Source organism: Podarcis melisellensis, assembly GCF_964234715.1.
Source record: "Podarcis melisellensis genome assembly, chromosome: 13".
In the NCBI taxonomy this organism is placed as follows: domain Eukaryota; kingdom Metazoa; phylum Chordata; class Lepidosauria; order Squamata; family Lacertidae; genus Podarcis; species Podarcis melisellensis.
The window spans coordinates 45,652,636-45,670,054 of record NC_138545.1 but is presented as its reverse complement, the minus strand read 5'-3'; the positions used below and the strand labels follow the sequence as shown (position 1 = coordinate 45,670,054).

Here is a 17,419-nt window from a genome sequence, read left to right as displayed (position 1 = left end):
CGGGGGCGCCAGCATTTGCAGAGCAGTTGTTCCAGGCTTGAAAAACGAAAGGGGTGTTTTTTTTCGGTTCCCCCCCCCCCTGTGTGTGTTTTGCCCGAATTGCACAAGGTCCCCGAGGCTCCCTCCTTTTTGCAGCGCTCTTCCCGGTGGGCTGCAGCTCTGCCTTCCTCTCCGGGGAGAAGCGCGGATCTGCTCGCCGCCCTTTTGGGAAGCGAAGTCCTGCTCTTCTGGTCCAGCCGCTTGGCGGAAATTAATTGGGTTAGCGCCTCCCTGCGCAAACTTTGGAATTCCCCCGGGCCTTTGCAATCTGGCATTTTCAGGAAGTGGCTTTTGCATTCTCACGTTATACCAAGCGAAGTGGACGCAGCTTGCAGCGCAGAGCGGATACTTCGGGGAAGTGCAAACTGTTTTCTCCCGATCGGTAAGTAAATGCATCAGTTTCCTATCGGGGGCTGTATCTCACGGGGGGACGGGACGTATAATGGCTTCATTTATATACTCTTTTCAGTTCTAAGTTCCCTTGAACGTGCCATTGATACTGAGATCCTAGTGTGTTTAAGATTGCAGCCATGCATCCTATTTTTTAAAATATATTTTTATTGAACGATTTTAACGAACAAATTATCAATCAACATAACCATTTACATTCCCCTCTTTTTTTCCTCCCCCCCCCCGACTTCCCTCAGTTCCCCTCCCTGGTTTCTTTGCACATATTATCCTCTGCATATTATAAAATTGTACATATCATTGCCTTATCTATCATATATTCAACTGATAACTTTGAGGATGTTTCTTCCAAACCTGCCAAAGAGTCCAAATCTTGTTGTTGTCTTTTTACATAATCCGTAAAAAGGTTCCTTGAGGTCACGGTTGTCCTTATTACGCAGTTTGTATGTCAACTCAGCCAATTCCGCATAGCTCATCAATTTTTCTTGCCACTGTTCTTTCATTGGGATCTCCTCATTCTTCCATTCTTGTGCTAACAAGACTCTTGCCGCCGTTGTAGCGTACATAAATAGATTATTTTTTCCCATTTTTAAAATTGATTTTCCATATTTATTATTATTCCATACAAACAAACATACTGTAAATCTTAAGTGTAATAATTCCACTTTTCTTTACATTCTTTACATTGTTGGATGACCTCGACTTCCCCAAGCTGAGTTTCAATGTATATAGTTGTAACAGTTTTCCAAAACTATTTCCACATATAATTTACTTAGTCAATTAACATCTTTCTTTCTTTTCATTTTTACTTTAGACATATTATTCTATAGCATATTTAAATCCTAGGCCTATCTGGTACAGTGGTACCTCGAGTTACATACACTTCAGGTTACATACATTTCAGGTTACAGACTCCGCTAACCCAGAAATATTACCTCGGGTTAAGAACTTTGCTTCAGGATGAGAACAGAAATCGCACACCAGTGGCGCAGCAGCAGCAGGAGGCCCCATTAGCTAAAGTGGTGCTTCAGGTTAAGAACAGTTTCAGGTTAAGAACGGACCTCCGGAACAAATTAAGTACGTAACCAGAGGTACCATTGTACTTGCAAGTATTTCTATTTAGATTATCTTAGCATATTTAGCTAAATAGTCTTTAAATTTCTTCCGTTCCTGCTGATACTCCTCCTCCTTCTGGTCACGGACTCTTCCAGTCAGGTTGGCTAGCTCGCAAAAGTCCAACATCTTCACCTGCCATTCCTCCACTGTTGGCACTTCTTGTGTTTTCCAATTTTTAGCCAGCAAGATTCTTTGAGGGTTTTTTATGGCAGGTCTTGTCTGCAACTATGCATCCTATCTATGCTCCCCCCCCCCCCATTGGTTGTTTCTGGTGGGAGCAGGATCTTATAATGCACATACAATGACAGCCCTAGTAGACTTCACATTCGGATCCTAAACATAATTTCTTAAAAATTATATTCTGTTCAAGTTAGGTCTGCTTTAGCTTTTTGAATTTTTCTATTCCTTTCCTCAGTAGAAAAGGTTGCTTATCCTAGCAGATATGCACACAGCTTGATCGCATCATGTATCCCTGCAAGTAAGCCCCACTGAAATTAATGGGATTTACTCCCAGGTAAGCAGCAGGCATACTATTTAGCCTTTGAGTTTTTCAATTTGTTATTTATTTACAAATTTTTTTTTTAATGTACTGGTTGATTGTAACAAAACCTCTCAGAGGTTTACAGGAATTTTTAAAATTACCAATAAAAACAGTTAAAACCTAGCAATTAAAAACATTTTAAAGACAAAATCTGCCATAAACTAAAAATAGAATGAAATGCTTCAACACCCGCATGTCTGGATAAAGTTCCCTAAACAAAAAGATTTCATCACAAACCTCTGCATTAACAATATCTGTTCCTTTTATTAAGCTTCGTAAGAGAGTCCTTCAGTGTAGCTGAAGGATCTGATTCAGACTTTTCCCTTCTAAAGTCCTTGGCGGGTCTTGAAATATGATAAAACTTTGCTCTGGACTCAGGGATAGACTGCTGCTGTTTTCTGTGTCCTCGGATTGTGAATCCCTTTCTGGATTGTTCATTTTATCTGCTTGATCCGCCAGAATAAAGGATAATTCTCTTTGATAATGCATTCTCTTACTCTTTTCCCTCCACCAGCCATCCGATCACCCCACGTTTGCCATCATCAGGTGTTGTCCATAGAATATGGCACAGGCAGTCTTGATTGATTTGTGCATCTTCGGACCCAGGTCGTGGAATAACTGGACCCAGGCATCGGTGATCAGAACATTAGAAACTCTTGGGGACAACTGCCCTGTTTACCTTATGTGTTGCCAAACCTTTGGAAGTGAAGGGAATTGTGGAGATGTATTTCATACAGCAATACAAGGCTTTCACGGTCCAGGGAAACAACTTGAGGTTGTGTGTGCCAAAAATACAGTTGCTGTCTTATACACCATTAAACAAAAACTCGATGAAAAAGACATCAACACTGTTAAAGTATTTGTGCAGGCGCAAAGAAAACTGTTAATGAGAGAGTACACGAATCAACTTTTTACTAGTGTTTACCAGTTTGAGTTTAAAGATTTTCAGATGAACTGTGAAGAAAACAACCTCAGAAAATCTGCAGAACTGCAAGGTGAATTAATGCCACTTACAGACCAAGACAGAGAAACGATCCAAACTGAGATAACGATATTTTTGAAGAGCCTTCCTAGTCTGAAAGGGGAACTTACCATTCTCAAATCCTCATTGATCCCAGGTAAGAAAAAAAATTGTGCAAGAATCATATTACAGTGGTGCCTCGCAAGACGAAATTAATTTGTTCCGCAAGTTTTTTCTTCTTGCGAGTTTTTCGTCTTGCGAAGCACGGTTCCCCATAGGAATGCATTGAAAATCAATTAATGCGTTCCTATGGAGACTGCTTGCCAGGCTGGCGGTGCGGAGAAGGGCTTTTCTCCCCACCGCAAGCCTTCAGGACAGGTACGGGAACAGAGGGGAAGGCGCGGAGCGCTTCTCCTCTGTTCCCGGGGCTTGCGGTGGGAGGAGGGTTTTTCCTCCCCACGCCAACATTCAGAACAGCATTCTGAAAGTTGGCGGTGGCAAGGAAAACCCTTCTCCCACCGCAAGTCTTCAGGACAGCCATCCGAAGGCTGGCGCGGGGAGAAGGTCTCTCTGCCCCACCGCGAGTCTTTGGAGGAGGTCTGAGGACAGTGGGGAAGACGCGCTGCGCTTCCCCGCTGTCCCGGAGATTTCCCTATGGGCTTTCGTCTTGCGAAGGAAGCCCATAGGGAGATTCGTTTTGCGAAGCGCCTCCAAAACGGAAAACCCTTTTGTCTAGCGGGTTTTCCGTCTTGCGAGGCATTCGTCTTGCGGGGCACCACTGTATTAGTGCTGCAGTCCTTTTCTTTTTTCAAATGTCCTTTTTTATTGCTCAATACCTGGTATGATCCTGGTTGTGCTTGTGGGGGGAAAAACAGACTTCTGAATGTCAGGCTCCACCAAAAAAAGCAAGCATGTCTACTTAGTTGAAGCTACAGATAGGTAGCCGTGTTGGTCTGCCATAGTCAAAACAAAAAAATTCCTTCCAGTATCACAAGACAGAGAAACCAGTAGGAGAACACTTCAATCTCCCAGGACATTCTATACAAGATCTCAAAGTAGCTGTTTTACTACAAAGGAATTTCAGAAATAGACTGGAAAGAGAAGCTGCTGAATTGCAACTTATCACCAAACTTAAAACCATGGAGAAACCTGGTCTGAACAAAGACATTGGATTCTTATCTCATTATACATGACAAAGCCACTTTTCACCTTCTCACCTCTTGCTTTTTCCTGTAATACCTATTGCAGTCGTTAAGAGTCGTCAACAGGCTCATCACAGCTATCTGCCCATCACCCATTCCCACCACCCTTCTGAGTAATACCCCTCCCCACCTTCTCACTATATAGAAGGGTCTGGAAACTTCTGTTTCAGTGTATCTGAAGAAGTGTGCATGCACACGAAAGCTCATACCAAGAACTAACTTAGTTGGTCTTTAAGGTGCTACTGGAAGGAATTTCTTTGTTTTTACTTAGTTGAAGCATTCAATAAAAAATAATCGTTTGGTTCTTAAATGCACATTCATTAGAAAAACAGCTTTTGTTCGTATTCATGACTGTGCGTGCACTTCAATCTATCCTCAACCACCAGGACTTTCTGCAGCAAGGAAAGTCAGATTGCCCCAGTGATCGTACATTTTGCCTACTATTCTTAGCAATAGTTAGGATTTTTGCATAATTTTCTGTGTTTGGGCAAAAACTGCTATGGATAGAGATAAAATGCAAGAGGTGGCACTAAGTTCTGAGTGTACAAAGAGGGTGGCAAAGGTCATGAGAAGAAGCCTGATTCAAAATTTTGCATTTTCTTTAGTCTTCCATCTGGACAAAATATGTGTGAATAGAGTGATGTGTGAATTTTGAGCTGGAGGGATTTTTCGCTGGAATTTTTACTGGCAGGTTGGAGTTACAGTGGTACCTCGGGTTACATACGCTTCAGGTTACATACGCTTCAGGTTACAGACTCCGCTAACTCAGAAATAGTGCTTCAGGTTAAGAACTTTGCTTCAGGATGAGAATAGAACTTGTGCTCCGGCGGCGCGGCGGCAGCAGGAGGCCCCATTAGCTAAAGTGGTGCTTCAAGTTAAGAACAGTTTCAGGTTAAGTATGGACCTCCGGAACGAATTAAGTACTTAACCCGAGGTACCACTGTATCTGTAACTGGTTTTAAACCAGATTGTGTGTTAGAGAGATGGGAAGAGATTTGGAGACTTAAGATCTGCTGCAGGTTTGGGTTCAGTGAATCTCAGGAGGTTCCCAGTGCAGCCAGACCATGCTTGCTTAACTCCCTCATCCTCAGCTTATCCAGAGTTATGCCAGCCTATCTCCCCCATCCCAGCTTTATGCCAAATTCTTACTCCCCTGAAGCATATTTTGGGTGACACTAGGCCTGCATAACCCTGATTTCCCTCCCCACTTCTTCTTCTTTTCGCTAGATCCTATCTTCCTCCATGGATTCACTACAAGAACGGGTGGCATCTCCTATATACCGACGTTGAGCTCTTTCAATCTCTTCAGTAGTTCCAAAAGACGTGACCCACCCATTGTGGTTAAGGAAAACCTTCGCAGGCTAGCTGCTGCGGCTGGATTCAACCCTGATGCATATCATAGGGTAAAGGTAAGGCAAAGAAAACTGAAACTGGGGGAGGACTTCTTCTTAAAGGCAAAGGCATTCAGGGTCACAACAACCCATGTCACGGCTTTTTAAGATCTCCACCAAGAGCCTCAAAACATCTGATTTAATCCTTTTCCAGAATTTTTTCCTGGTTATCAAACCCTTAGAGTTCTAAATGAGTGATGGGAAGCAGTCTCTCTTCAGGGTGGGGCATTTATCCCTGCAGGATGCAACTTAGGGGGTCATCGCTGCCCCTCAGATACATGCCATTCACACCATTTGTATGAGAATCAAATAATTGTTGAGTTGGAAGGGACACTGCATTGCAGGAATCTTTTGCCCAACGTTGGGCTCAAACCCACAACCCTGAGATTAAGCGTCTCATGCTCTACCAGCTGAGCTATCCCAGGTATTTGACGCAGTTAACACAAAATAACCCACATGTCATCATGGCAATAACATTGATAAAGCGGAATGGTTCTTTAGACTTCTCGTGAAACGGGGGGAAAAAGATAGTGCCCCAGATGCTTCTTGCCTGGTAAGGATTTCTCCTTCTGCCTCATCTTTGACAAAGCCTTTAAAAGAACTGAGAACTCATCATCCTGCCTGGGTGACAGCAGTCCTTGTGTTGAAACACCCTTCTCCCTAGGATACCACTGAGCTGTGATTAAATGGGCACAAGATGTTGGACATAACATTATGTTTGCTGACTGGGAACAGTTATGGACCACGGGTATGAAGTTTACGGCATGTAATGCCTTAAGAGAGAATATTATGAAAATGATGTACAGGTGGTACGTGACCCCAGTCAAGCTCGCAAAAATTTATCATTTGCCTGATAACAAGTGTTGGAAATGTAAAGAAAATGAAGGTACATTCTTTCACCTTTGGTGGACGTGCCCAAGGATTAAGGCTTTCTGGGAAATGATCTATAACGAAATGAAAAAGGTATTTAAATATACCTTCCTGAAGAAACCAGAGGCCTTTCTCCTGGGCATGGTCGGCCAATTGGTGCCAAAGAAGGGTAGAACTTTCTTTATGTATGCTACAACAGCAGCAAGAATATTCATTGCAAAGTACTGGAAGACACAGGATCTACCCACTCTGGAAGAATGGCAGACGAAGGTGATGGACTATATGGGACAGGCAGAAATAACCGGCAGAATCCGAGACCAGGGAAAAGAGTCGGCGGAAGAAGAATGGAAGAAATTTAAAGACTACCTACAGAAATATTGTAAAATTAATGAATGTTAGAATGATGTTGGATAGAAATTAAGTGGTTTCCAGCTGTAATGCTTTAAGGGAATATGAAAAAAAAAAGGTTTAGAAACAGGTAAAAATTTAATGGTAAGGATTTGCTGAACTAACAATTTGAATTGGAATACAAAAAAGGTACGAGGAGGTCTGGGAAACAAGTCAAAGGAAAATAAGCAATGGAAAATCTGTGTGTTTTTAATTATTTTTATTTTTGTATTTTTGTTATTTTTTTCTTTTTACTTTTATTGTATTACTATTAAAAATCTTAATAAATATTCTATTTAAAAAAAGGATGCCACTGAACAGAACTAGAATCATAGAATCATAGAGTTGGAAGCGTCCACAAGGGCCATCGAGTCCAACCCCCTGCCAAGCAGGAAACTAAATGGGTTTAGAAAATAAATGGCTGGCTGCCCCTGAAAGGGTTAATTTATTGATTAAAATCGAAAGTGGAGAAGCTAAGCAAATCTCCTCAGGGATGGAATTTCAATGTATTGACACCACCACCATACCTGAGATGGTGGTGGTTCAACACAGAAGGACTTCCGAAGAATAGGCAGTAAGCAGTCCTTGAAATATCCTGGCTGCAGACCATTCGAGGCTTCGGAAGTCAATTGTGTCACTTTGACTTGCTCAGTATTGCTAGGCAGAAGTGTTGCCTCAGGAAATACAGTAGCAAAAGAGCACTCCTAACTTCAGTTTTTCAGATCGCCTTGCTTTCTCTTGGTGTTAACAGGTCAACCACGCCAGTAATGTTTGGGTCATGGGAAAGGCCGAGCCGGATAACTACGATGGGATAGTAACTAACCAGAAAGGTGTTACACTCGCTGCCCCTGGAGCTGACTGCATCCCTGTGCTTTTCGCTGATCCTGTCAAGAAAGCATGTGGTGCTGCTCATTCAGGTAACACGACTCATTTTTTTGCTTTGCAAAGGTCAAGAAACCCACTGGACAACCGTCATTCCTTTTATGCATTTCTCTGTTTCTACTCTGGCCCTGCCCTGGGTGTGCTTTCTCCCGTCAGTCCCCACCCCATACTTCATTCCATTCACCGTATTTTTCGCTCTCTAGGACGCACCTGACCATAGGACGCACCTTGTTTTAGAGGGGGAGAATAAGAAAAAAAAATCTCCCCTTCTCTGCGCAGCACCCCTTCAGCGAAGCAGCAGGAGAAACGGAGCCCCTTCCATTTCTCCTCCCGCTTAGCTGAAGGGGCGCTGCGCCTTAGCTGAAGGGGTACCTACCCTTCAGCGAAAGGAACCTGAAGCCTCCGGAGTGCAGCGGGAGCTCTGGAGGCAGCTATCTTTGAAGCCTGGAGAGCGAGAGGGGTCAGTGCGCCTCTCGCTCTCCAGGCTTCAGCGAAAGCAACGCGAAGCCTCCAGAGTGCGGCAGGAGCTCTCCCACTGCGCTTCGGAGGCTTTGCGTTGCTATCGCTGAAGCCAAGGAGCCTGCATTCGCTCCATAAAATGCACACACATTTCCCCTTAATTTTGGGGGGTTAAATGCGTCTTATAGAGGGAAAAATACGGTAAATACAGGTATGGCTATCCTTGAATCGGTACCTTTTTGTTTTCAGTTCACTGTTTAATCCTGAATCTCTATTTATAGCATAACATTTATACAATCATACCTCAGGTTAAAGATGCTTCGGGTACTGGAAGTACTGGAATGGGTTACTTCTGAGTTTCGGGGCATGCGCAGAAGCGCTAAATCGCACTTTGCGCATGCGCAGAAGTGCTGAATTGCGACCTGTGTGTGCGGCGCTGCGGGTTGCGGGCATTCTTCCCGCAAGGATCACGTTCGCAACCCGAGCGTCCACTGTAATGCTATTTTCTAATGGACTGATGCAGCCAAAGATAAGACCCTTTGACTTTTCTGGGATTTAAAAATTATTTATCGTTGGATTGTGTCATATCTTTAACCTGTTCAACTGAAGAATCAAAATATAGTTATTTTATTTGTTAAATTTATATTCCACTCTTTCTCCCGAAGGAGGCCAGAATGACATGGGATGTGGGTCTAGTCTTGGCAGTTTCCCATAGATATGACACAGCTGAGGCGCAACTGGGAATGTTGTGTGAATAAAAACCACTGACTTAAAAGTTCCAAAACTTACCTGCTTCTTTAGATGTTTGTCAGCAATGCAGACCATAGCGTCTAGCTTTCTGATTCTGTTGATTGCTGCTAGTTTCTGGCTTCATCATATATATAAATGTGGCAGAGACACTTAAAGAACAAATACTGTTGCTTCCATCATGCCTACTTGGACCCATCACCCCACACTTCCATGTCCTATTTTGCATGCTTACACCTATTTAAAAGTTCACATACATTGAATGCAACTTTTGTAGGTTGGGTTTTCTTTTGCTTTTCAATTTTAAAAGCTGCAAGATTTCCTTTTCTTTCCTTGCTTCTAAGGTTGGCAAGGCACTTTGTTAGGAGTATCGATGGCTGTCGTTAACGCGATGGTAACTGAATACGGTTGCGACGTGAAGGATATCCTTGTGGTCCTGGGGCCGTCGGTCGGGCCCTGTTGCTTTAAACTGCCTCGGGAATCGGCAAAAAGTTTTCTTAGGATTGATCCCAAGTGCGTAAGACTTTATGAATCGTCAACCCCGTACGTTGACATCAGAAGAGCAACACGGTGAGCTTGGTTCTGCTTATTCTTAATTGGGAGAGTTCTTGGTGTTTAGCACATCACAATACCTCAAGGACCGCCTCTTTCCATATGAACCTACCCAGACCCTGAGATCATCTCACTCCTTTGTGTGCCTCCTTGAGAAACGCGGAGGGTGGCAACATGAGAACGGGGCCTTCTCTGCAGTGGCTCTCTGTCTCTGGAATGCTCTCCCCAGGGAAGTTTGCCTGGCGCCTTCATTACACACCTTTAAAAAAGGTAAAGGGACCCCTGACCATTAGGTCCAGTCGTGGCCGACTCTGGGGTTGCGGCGCTCATCACGCTTTATTGGCCGAGGGAGCCGGCGTACAGCTTCCGGGTCATGTGGCCAGCATGACTAAGCCGCTTCTGGCGAACCAGAGCAGCGCACAGAAACGCCGTTTACCTTCCCGCCGGAGTGGTGCCTATTTATCTACTTGCACTTTGACGTGCTTTCGAACTGCTAGGTTGGCAGGAGCAGGGACCGAGCAACAGGAGCTCATCCCGTCATGGGGATTTGAACCGCGACCTTCTGATCGGCAAGCCCAAGGCTCTGTGGTTTAACCCACAGGGCCACCCACATCCCTTACACACCTTTAGGCACCTGGCGAAAACCTTCCTTTTTAACCAGGCCTTTGGTTGATGTGTTTGACATCCTATACTGTTTTAAAATGTGGCTCTTTTCGGGGAGGGGGGTGTTTTTGGGTTGTTTTTTATTCTGATTATATATGTTGTGATTTTTCCCTGTGACATCCGGGTATAAGGCAGTATATAAACTCAATAAAGAATAATAACAACAACAATTGTGGGGCTGTGAAAAATTCACTCTGTGTGTTTTGCTCCCTTTTGGTTAATTGATCCCATTACAGAAGAAGAGGAGGGTGGGGCTCTTCGTCTCCCTGCCCACCCCTTTCCCCGCAGAAGCGGCCTTCCGCTTTCCTTTCACTCGGCTGAATCAGGCCCCACAGGTTTAATCAGATGTGCATTCAACAGCCAATTCTGACTATCTGTACTATCTGCACCCAGTTTACTATACAGTCCTCTAAGGAGGCCTTTCCCATCCACTGTCCTCTTTTCCAAAGAGCGTTGTTGGTAGCGATGGCCTTGGCTATCCATGCCAATGAGCCTTTGATAGTATGTCCACCACTTAGGAGTCCCAATGAAAGCATAGCAGAAGGGGTGCTGCCACCGCTATGGAGTTCGTGGCAGAGCTTAGACTCTTAACTCTTCCTTTAGCATCATGGAGGGACCACAAGGATAATCCAGCCCCCTGCAATGCAGGAATATTTCAACCAAAGTGGGGGTCAAACCCACGATCCCAAGATTAAAAGTCAGGTTCTACTGGCTGAGCCAGGATTGGTGGTCAGCATTTAATCTTGGCCTCTCTGGCAGTGAGGAGCATTGCACCCCTTTGCCACATTTGGGGGTGTTTTTGGAAGAAGCAGTAAGCCCCCACTATATACTCTCCCATATTAATATTACATGTTTAAGGTTACATGTTATCTTTATCATCCCCATTCTATAAATCAGAGCTTCCCAATTTTAAACACAATATATGTGGAAGAAGGTCTTGGGGCTTAGTGCCTGTAACGGTTATAGGGGTTGCTCGTGTGTAAGTTACCACCACTCCTGGCTAGGTTGCCTGGTTAAACCTTTTCTGTCTGGACAGCCCTTCACTTCGTGGCTGTTTCAGTCGCTAGCAGAATCCGTCAGTGGGCGTTTCTTGAACCTCTTCCAGCAAAGAAGTTCTTTGACACCAACTCTCCGCCTACTTTCCCTGCGCGGAAGTCTTCTGCGCAGGGTGGGTGTGGGTAGCGGAGGACCTGTGCTCTCCCCGCTGGTCTCTGGCGAAGAGTCCTGGAGCCCCCTCGCCGATTCCCCCATCTGCCCCCCTTTATCCCTGGTGTTACGCTGGTTTCCTTCCCCAGCCGATGAGCTGCCTCTCTCCCTGCTGGGCCCTTCTCCAGCATCGCTTGGGATTCTTGCCTCCGCCTCTGGCTCCGATGGCAGTTCCCTGACAGTGCCATATGAAAAAAATTTAACCCTAAGATATTGGAAGTAATATCTTGTGTATATATAATAACTACCCTTTAATAACTGTCCATTTAATAATCCACCATCCTTTTTTTTTTTTGCTTTTTTTATTAGTATTCTTCTGGAGACTGGAGGGGTTCTGCCTCAGAACATCCAGGATGACTCTGTAACAGACCAGAACCAAAATGTAACTGCCTGTACATCATGTTGCCCTGATAAATTCTATTCTCATGTCCGTGATGGTGAGAACTTTGGAACACAGATTGGATTCATATCAATTAGAGACTGAGGATTTATCTTCATAATTATGCAATAATCTGGTAGAAACTGTTGGGGCAAATGGATTATATTTACTGATACTGAGCTCTTCCTGTGGTCATCTATAGTTCCAAGCTGTCTATATAATATAGTTACTTAGAAAAGGAGTCCTATTTATTTTGATAGGACTTAATTCCATCGAAGTGTGCTTAATCTTACACTACTAGTACAAAACATTGCAAATATCAGGGATACGTAAGTGTTTATAGTGTTGTATTTTTGCTTTAATGAACTTGTTTCTATGATGCACACTACTTGGAGATTTTTTAAAAAATTAAAAAGTTTACAAATGCTTTTAAATATATTTAAATTAAGAAATAAATAAATATGTGGCCTAAATGATACAGAAAACTCGTTTGGCTTTTAGTGTTTAGGTAAAGTTTGTGAGTTGTTTTTTACAGCTGTGTTCAGTATTCTTTGTCTGTCTGTTAGCACTTTCCTGTGTTTGTGTGTGTTGTGAATACACTGCACACAGCCTAGTATTGTATTACCATAGGCAGTCAGGTCCACAGCTATATTTTTTCTGACATTGTTATTTATTGTTTCCAACTGCTTAAGCAGCCACCAGTCAGCAAGCAATACAACAACCTACCATATTTTTCGCTCCATAAGACAGACTTTTTTCCTCCTAAAAAGGGGAAATGTGAGTGCATCTTATGGAGCGAATGGCGCTGCACAGAGGGGGAGAGCTGCACAGCGCCCCTTCAGCGAAGCGGGAGGAAGAACCGAGCCCCTTCTGTTCCTCCTCCCGCTTCGCAGGAGAGGCGCTGCACAGAGACAGTGGCCAGCACTGTGGCCACACAGTGGCCAGCTTGACGCCTGTGGGAAGCCCACAAGCAGTACATGAGCATCATAGCACCTCTAAAAACTAGGTGCGTCTTATGGTTGGGTGCATCTTATAGAGCGAAAAATACGGTAGTTGTGTGGTACACAATTTTATTCTTTTCTCATTGCAAAAACAACAACAACAAACTACTAATGTTGCCACTGAAACCTTGTGAGCATATTAGTCAGCCTTCTGACTTCAGTACGATGTAAAAATTGGGGTTTGGCTTTTGCTGCCCAACTCCCCATGGGACCCTAAGTCCATGATCAGTCAGAGAAGAATGGATGGAAGCAGGATACAGTGGAAAGCAAGGCAGATCTTTTATTGTTTTGCTGCAACAGAATACCCTCCCCCTCCTTCCAAGGCGTGAGAGACCCTGAACCAAAGTGTGCAGGAACCTTGAAAGACTTTTGTCAGGGAACTGCCATCGGAGCTAGAGGAGGAGGGAAGGCTCCAGAGGGATGACGGAGAGGGTCCCAGTAGGGAGAGAGGCAGCCCATCTGCTGGGGAAGGAAATCAGCGTAACACCAGTGGAGAAGGGGGCAGATGGGGGAATCGGAGAGGAGGCTCCAGGACTCTTCACCGGAGACCAGCGGGGAGAGCACGGGTCCTCCGCTGCCCACACCCTCCCTGCGCAGAAGACTTCCGCGCAGGGAGAGTAGGAGGCGACTTGGTGTCAAAGAACTTCTTTGCTGGAAGAAGTTCAAGAAACGCCCACTGACGGATTCTGCCAGCACTGAGACAGCCACGAAGTGAAGGGCTGTCCAGACAGAAAGGGTTCAACCAGGTAACCTAGCCAGGAGTGGCAGCAACTTACGCATGCATGAGCAACCCCTAGAACCATTACAACTTTTGACATTGCCCAACCCCTTAGCCAAAGACCACCCCAAAATCATCATACATACATCACAGGAGGCAGTTTACAACAGAAACCTCTGTATATAAGAAACCTCCAAAGGAGGAGAGTCCACCACCTTCTGAGGGCGTCTGAATTGATATCCCATCTTTTTCTCCAAGGAGCTCAAGATGACATACATAGTTCTCACCTTCTCGTTTAATCCCCACAACCTGGCTCCAGGTCACCCAGTTAGCTTCACAGCTTAATAAGGAGGTATTTGAACCCTAGTCTCTCCCAGGGTTTCCCCTTCTGAGAAACAGCCCTTCACTTCACTCACAGAAGCTGCTGAGTTCTGCTCCTGATGAGCAGGTGCTGGTGGGTTTTGAAAAACAACAGCACTGCAAGCATTCTATGATGTCACAGTAGGGGGCTTGCAGGGGCTGGGCAACAGATGTTGGCATGAGTGTTACAGAAATCTTAAGGTGCACACATAGCAGACAAGCACCCTAGAGAAAAACCAATCCTTCAGCATTCAAAAATTATAAATTATTCCCTGAAAAAAGAGACACTTTCTTTGAGTTCACAGAGCAATCCCGAAGCCATCCTGACCCTCTTTATGACTCCAGTTGAAGGAAAAACCTTTCCCAATAGTTCTTTTCACTTACAAAACCTTCCAAAGCTATAAACCTCTCACATAAATAGGGGTAAATCTGTGACAATCGATTCAAGAACTGAGATATTTACCATTTCAAGGGAATGGCTCAGACTGGCCAGGAAAGGGCATCCAGCAGCATTTCCAGTATCATGAACAAGAGACAAGCCAGGAGACAAGACTGACTCTTTCTGTGATGTATGTATGATGCTTGTTGGGTGGGCAGTGGTTTGTGGGATGTTTTCAACATATATAAAAACATTAAATACTAAACAACTTCCCTATACAGGGCTGCCTTCAGATGTCTTGTAAAGGCTGTATACTTCGCTCCGTGGCTCAGGGGGTCACATAATTCCATACCCTCCAACATTTTTCTGATGAAAATAGGGACATCCTAAGGGAAAGTGCGACATTCTGGGGTCAAATCAGGAACCGAGATGGCTTCTGTAAATCCAGGACAGTCCCTGGAAAAGAGGGGCGCTTGGAGAGTCTACACCTCAGGAAGAAGCTGTGTAGAGACAGAGGGAGGCTCTGCCACGTCCTGGGGGACTCCAGCTAAGGTCCCAAGGCCCAGGTGGCTGAGGATGGATAACCAGCCTCTCCCGGAAGAAGGCCAGAAGGGCCAGGGAGCCTGGAGGTCCTCCTGGAGAATTAGGGGCTGCCCAAGGTGTGCCCCTTCAGCCGTTCCATTATTGTATTGTAAGGAACAGTAGCAACATCTTCAGGTGCAAGGAGAGCCCGGGCGATTTCGAACGTCTCCTCTCCGCAGACGCTGAAGAATATCGCCCTCTTCTTGGCGTCTTCTTTGTTGGTGACCCCTTTGGCTTCTTGGAGGAAGGTGAAACGGGAGGCGTACGCTTCCCAGTCTCCAGATGCTGGGTTGAACGGGGAGAATCTGCTGTCGGTTGCCATTCTGAGTTCCCTGGGTCCCGGAGCTGAATCCTGGATACACGGTGCGAGGCAGCGGTGTGGCAGGTGGCGATGCTGCGGTGCTGTGTGTGGCGGTCAGCTCAGCGTTATCCCACCTTCGTTGCCAATGAAATATACTCGAAGTCGAGAGTGGATTTCATGCTCTTTATTCAGCTCATAGTGGTGAGGACGAATGGAAGTTCCCCCAGAATGTCTGCCTTATATACATTATTTACACAATGGGCCCCACGTGATTGGCTAATTCCGGGATTCTCCTGTAGGCCAATCAGGTTGCGGATTCCCTTCCACCTGGAGCTGGATTGGGTAGCTCCTGTGGACCAATCAGACTGCTGCCTTCTGGGTCCTATTGTTCTAGGACCAATGAGACTGTTGCCTTTTGGATCCTATTCAACTTAGTACAGTGGTACCTCGGGTTACATACGCTTCAGGTTACATATGCTTCAGGTTATAGACTCCTCTAACCCAGAAATAGTACCTTGGGTTAAGAACTTTGTTTCAGGATGAGAACGGAAATCGTGCTCCGGTGGCACGGCGGCAGCGGGAGGCCCCATTAGATAAAGTGGTGCTTCAGATTAAGAACAGTTTCAGATTAAGAACGGACCTCCGGAACAAATTAAGTACTTAACCCGAGGTACCGCTGTACATAACACCTTCCAAAGATGGATTGGTTCCCTTTCGGGGGCACAGAGTCCCCTGCTTCCTCTGGGATGCCTTTGGTCACGTTTTTGAAGGCAAAAAAAAAAAAAGTAAAAGCTTTTTCCCTCACCCTAAGCTGCTTGTCTTGTGCAGTCTACCTGACTAGACACCTCGCAAGTTGAGCCGGCCCTCCCTCCCTAGCTGGCTGATTGACGCTCCAGGCTAGCCAATAGCGCTCACCAGCCTGCATGCTCTTTTGGGGTGTACAGAGCTGCTGCCAATGGCTCCCACAGAAGCAGCCAGACCTTTCCAGGAGCAGCAGCCTCTGCTTGCAAAGCCCTGTCTCTCTTGACCTCTTGCTGGGGGTCTCTGGGCTCCTTTCCACCTCTAGAATGGAAACTGCAAAGGAGGCCTTCGGACCTGGAGGGTTCTGTTGCTGAAATGGCCGGCAGGAAGGGTGGCATACAAATTTAATCAATCATCACTCCACCTGCCATTCCCTGGGCATGAAAACACCATAACCTTCCTATATTGGAGCTCTCAGGGGGATGAGGGGTTATGTGAAATCTGTTGGGATATTGGAGGCCAAGCTCCATGAGGAAGAGAAGCAGAATTTCTTCTTATCTCCCCCTTCCTTCCTTCCTTCCTTCCTTCCTTCCTTCCTTCCTTCCTTCCTTCCTTCCTTTTTGGTTTCTAAATTTACCATCCTTCTGGCAGGCTTCAAGGACTTAATCCTTTCAAAGTCAGATTTGGGTTAATCAGTAGGGAAACCTCAATGCTCTGAATCGGAGGCACTCCATGCAAAATATCACCTCCCACATCAGCTCACAAAGTCATCTTCTGAGCCTCCTGCACAGGGAGGACAAATGCTGCCGCCGCTGCTGCTCAAAGACATGTCGGCCACCATTGGGCACCCCACGACCCTGCGGAGGCTTGAAAGGCTGTCCCCGAAGCCAGAACAGAGAGACTGAGCACTGCACAGCCCTCCGTCTCGCTGTTCTAGTTTGGGGATGCCGGGACTTTATGGGAAAACCCTGTGTTTCCCCCTTCAGCCCCGACACTGATTTGATTCAAAATATCTTTTACTTGTTTTCCTCTAAAAACTAGGTGCTTCCTTTACACGGGTGCGCCCTATAGAGCGAAAAATACGGTGTGTGTGTGTGTGTGTGTGTATTCCGCCCATCTGACTTGGCTGCCCCAGCCGCTCTGAGGTGGACGGAGCAATCTAAGGCCTAAATCCCCTTCCTGCGTTTCTGTTTCTGAGGAGCTATAGCTCAGTGGCAGAGCATCTTCTGGGCACCCAGAAGGGCTTGGATTCAACTCCCTGCTTGGGTTCAGGTATGGGGATGAGAAGGCCCAGCTTGCAGGTTCAATCCCCATCTGGCACAGCTGAATCTTTCTGCATTGCAGGGCGGGGTGGACTAGATGATCCTCAAGGTCCCTCCCTGCTCTGTGATTCTTTGATTCTAAGAATGCAAGAAGTATTGGCACTCCCACTGTGTGAACCCAACACAGGAGCAGAGAGAGACAGATTGAAGCTCGGCCATGGAGGGTTCAGTTGCCAGAGGTGAATATGTAGGCCTGTTGCCTGGCAGAAGAC

General features: G+C 45.6%; 1 protein-coding gene and 1 long non-coding RNA gene across 3 annotated transcripts; one reads left to right on the top strand and one right to left on the bottom strand.

Annotated features, from left to right (window-relative positions):
* Positions 1-202: 202 nt before the first annotated feature.
* Positions 203-12,288, top strand: LACC1 (laccase domain containing 1). Of its 2 annotated transcripts, none has more exons than XM_081884251.1 (6): positions 203-421; positions 2,619-3,222; positions 5,495-5,676; positions 7,667-7,832; positions 9,348-9,573; positions 11,734-12,288. In XM_081884251.1, exons 2-6 carry the CDS (start codon positions 2,667-2,669, stop codon positions 11,906-11,908), a joined length of 1,305 nt encoding a protein of 434 aa, XP_081740377.1. In that variant the 5' UTR covers positions 203-421; positions 2,619-2,666; the 3' UTR covers positions 11,909-12,288. The 2 variants fall into 2 exon arrangements, with proteins under 2 accessions (XP_081740377.1, XP_081740378.1); XM_081884252.1 differs by lacking the exon at positions 203-421 and adding an exon at positions 1,965-2,077.
* Positions 7,663-9,396, bottom strand: LOC309354397. Its single transcript, XR_014162257.1, has 3 exons — positions 9,257-9,396; positions 9,046-9,124; positions 7,663-7,799 (listed from the first exon to the last, which is right to left on the bottom strand). It is a non-coding gene; the product is annotated as an uncharacterized lncRNA (long non-coding RNA).
* Positions 12,289-17,419: the final 5,131 nt, after the last annotated feature.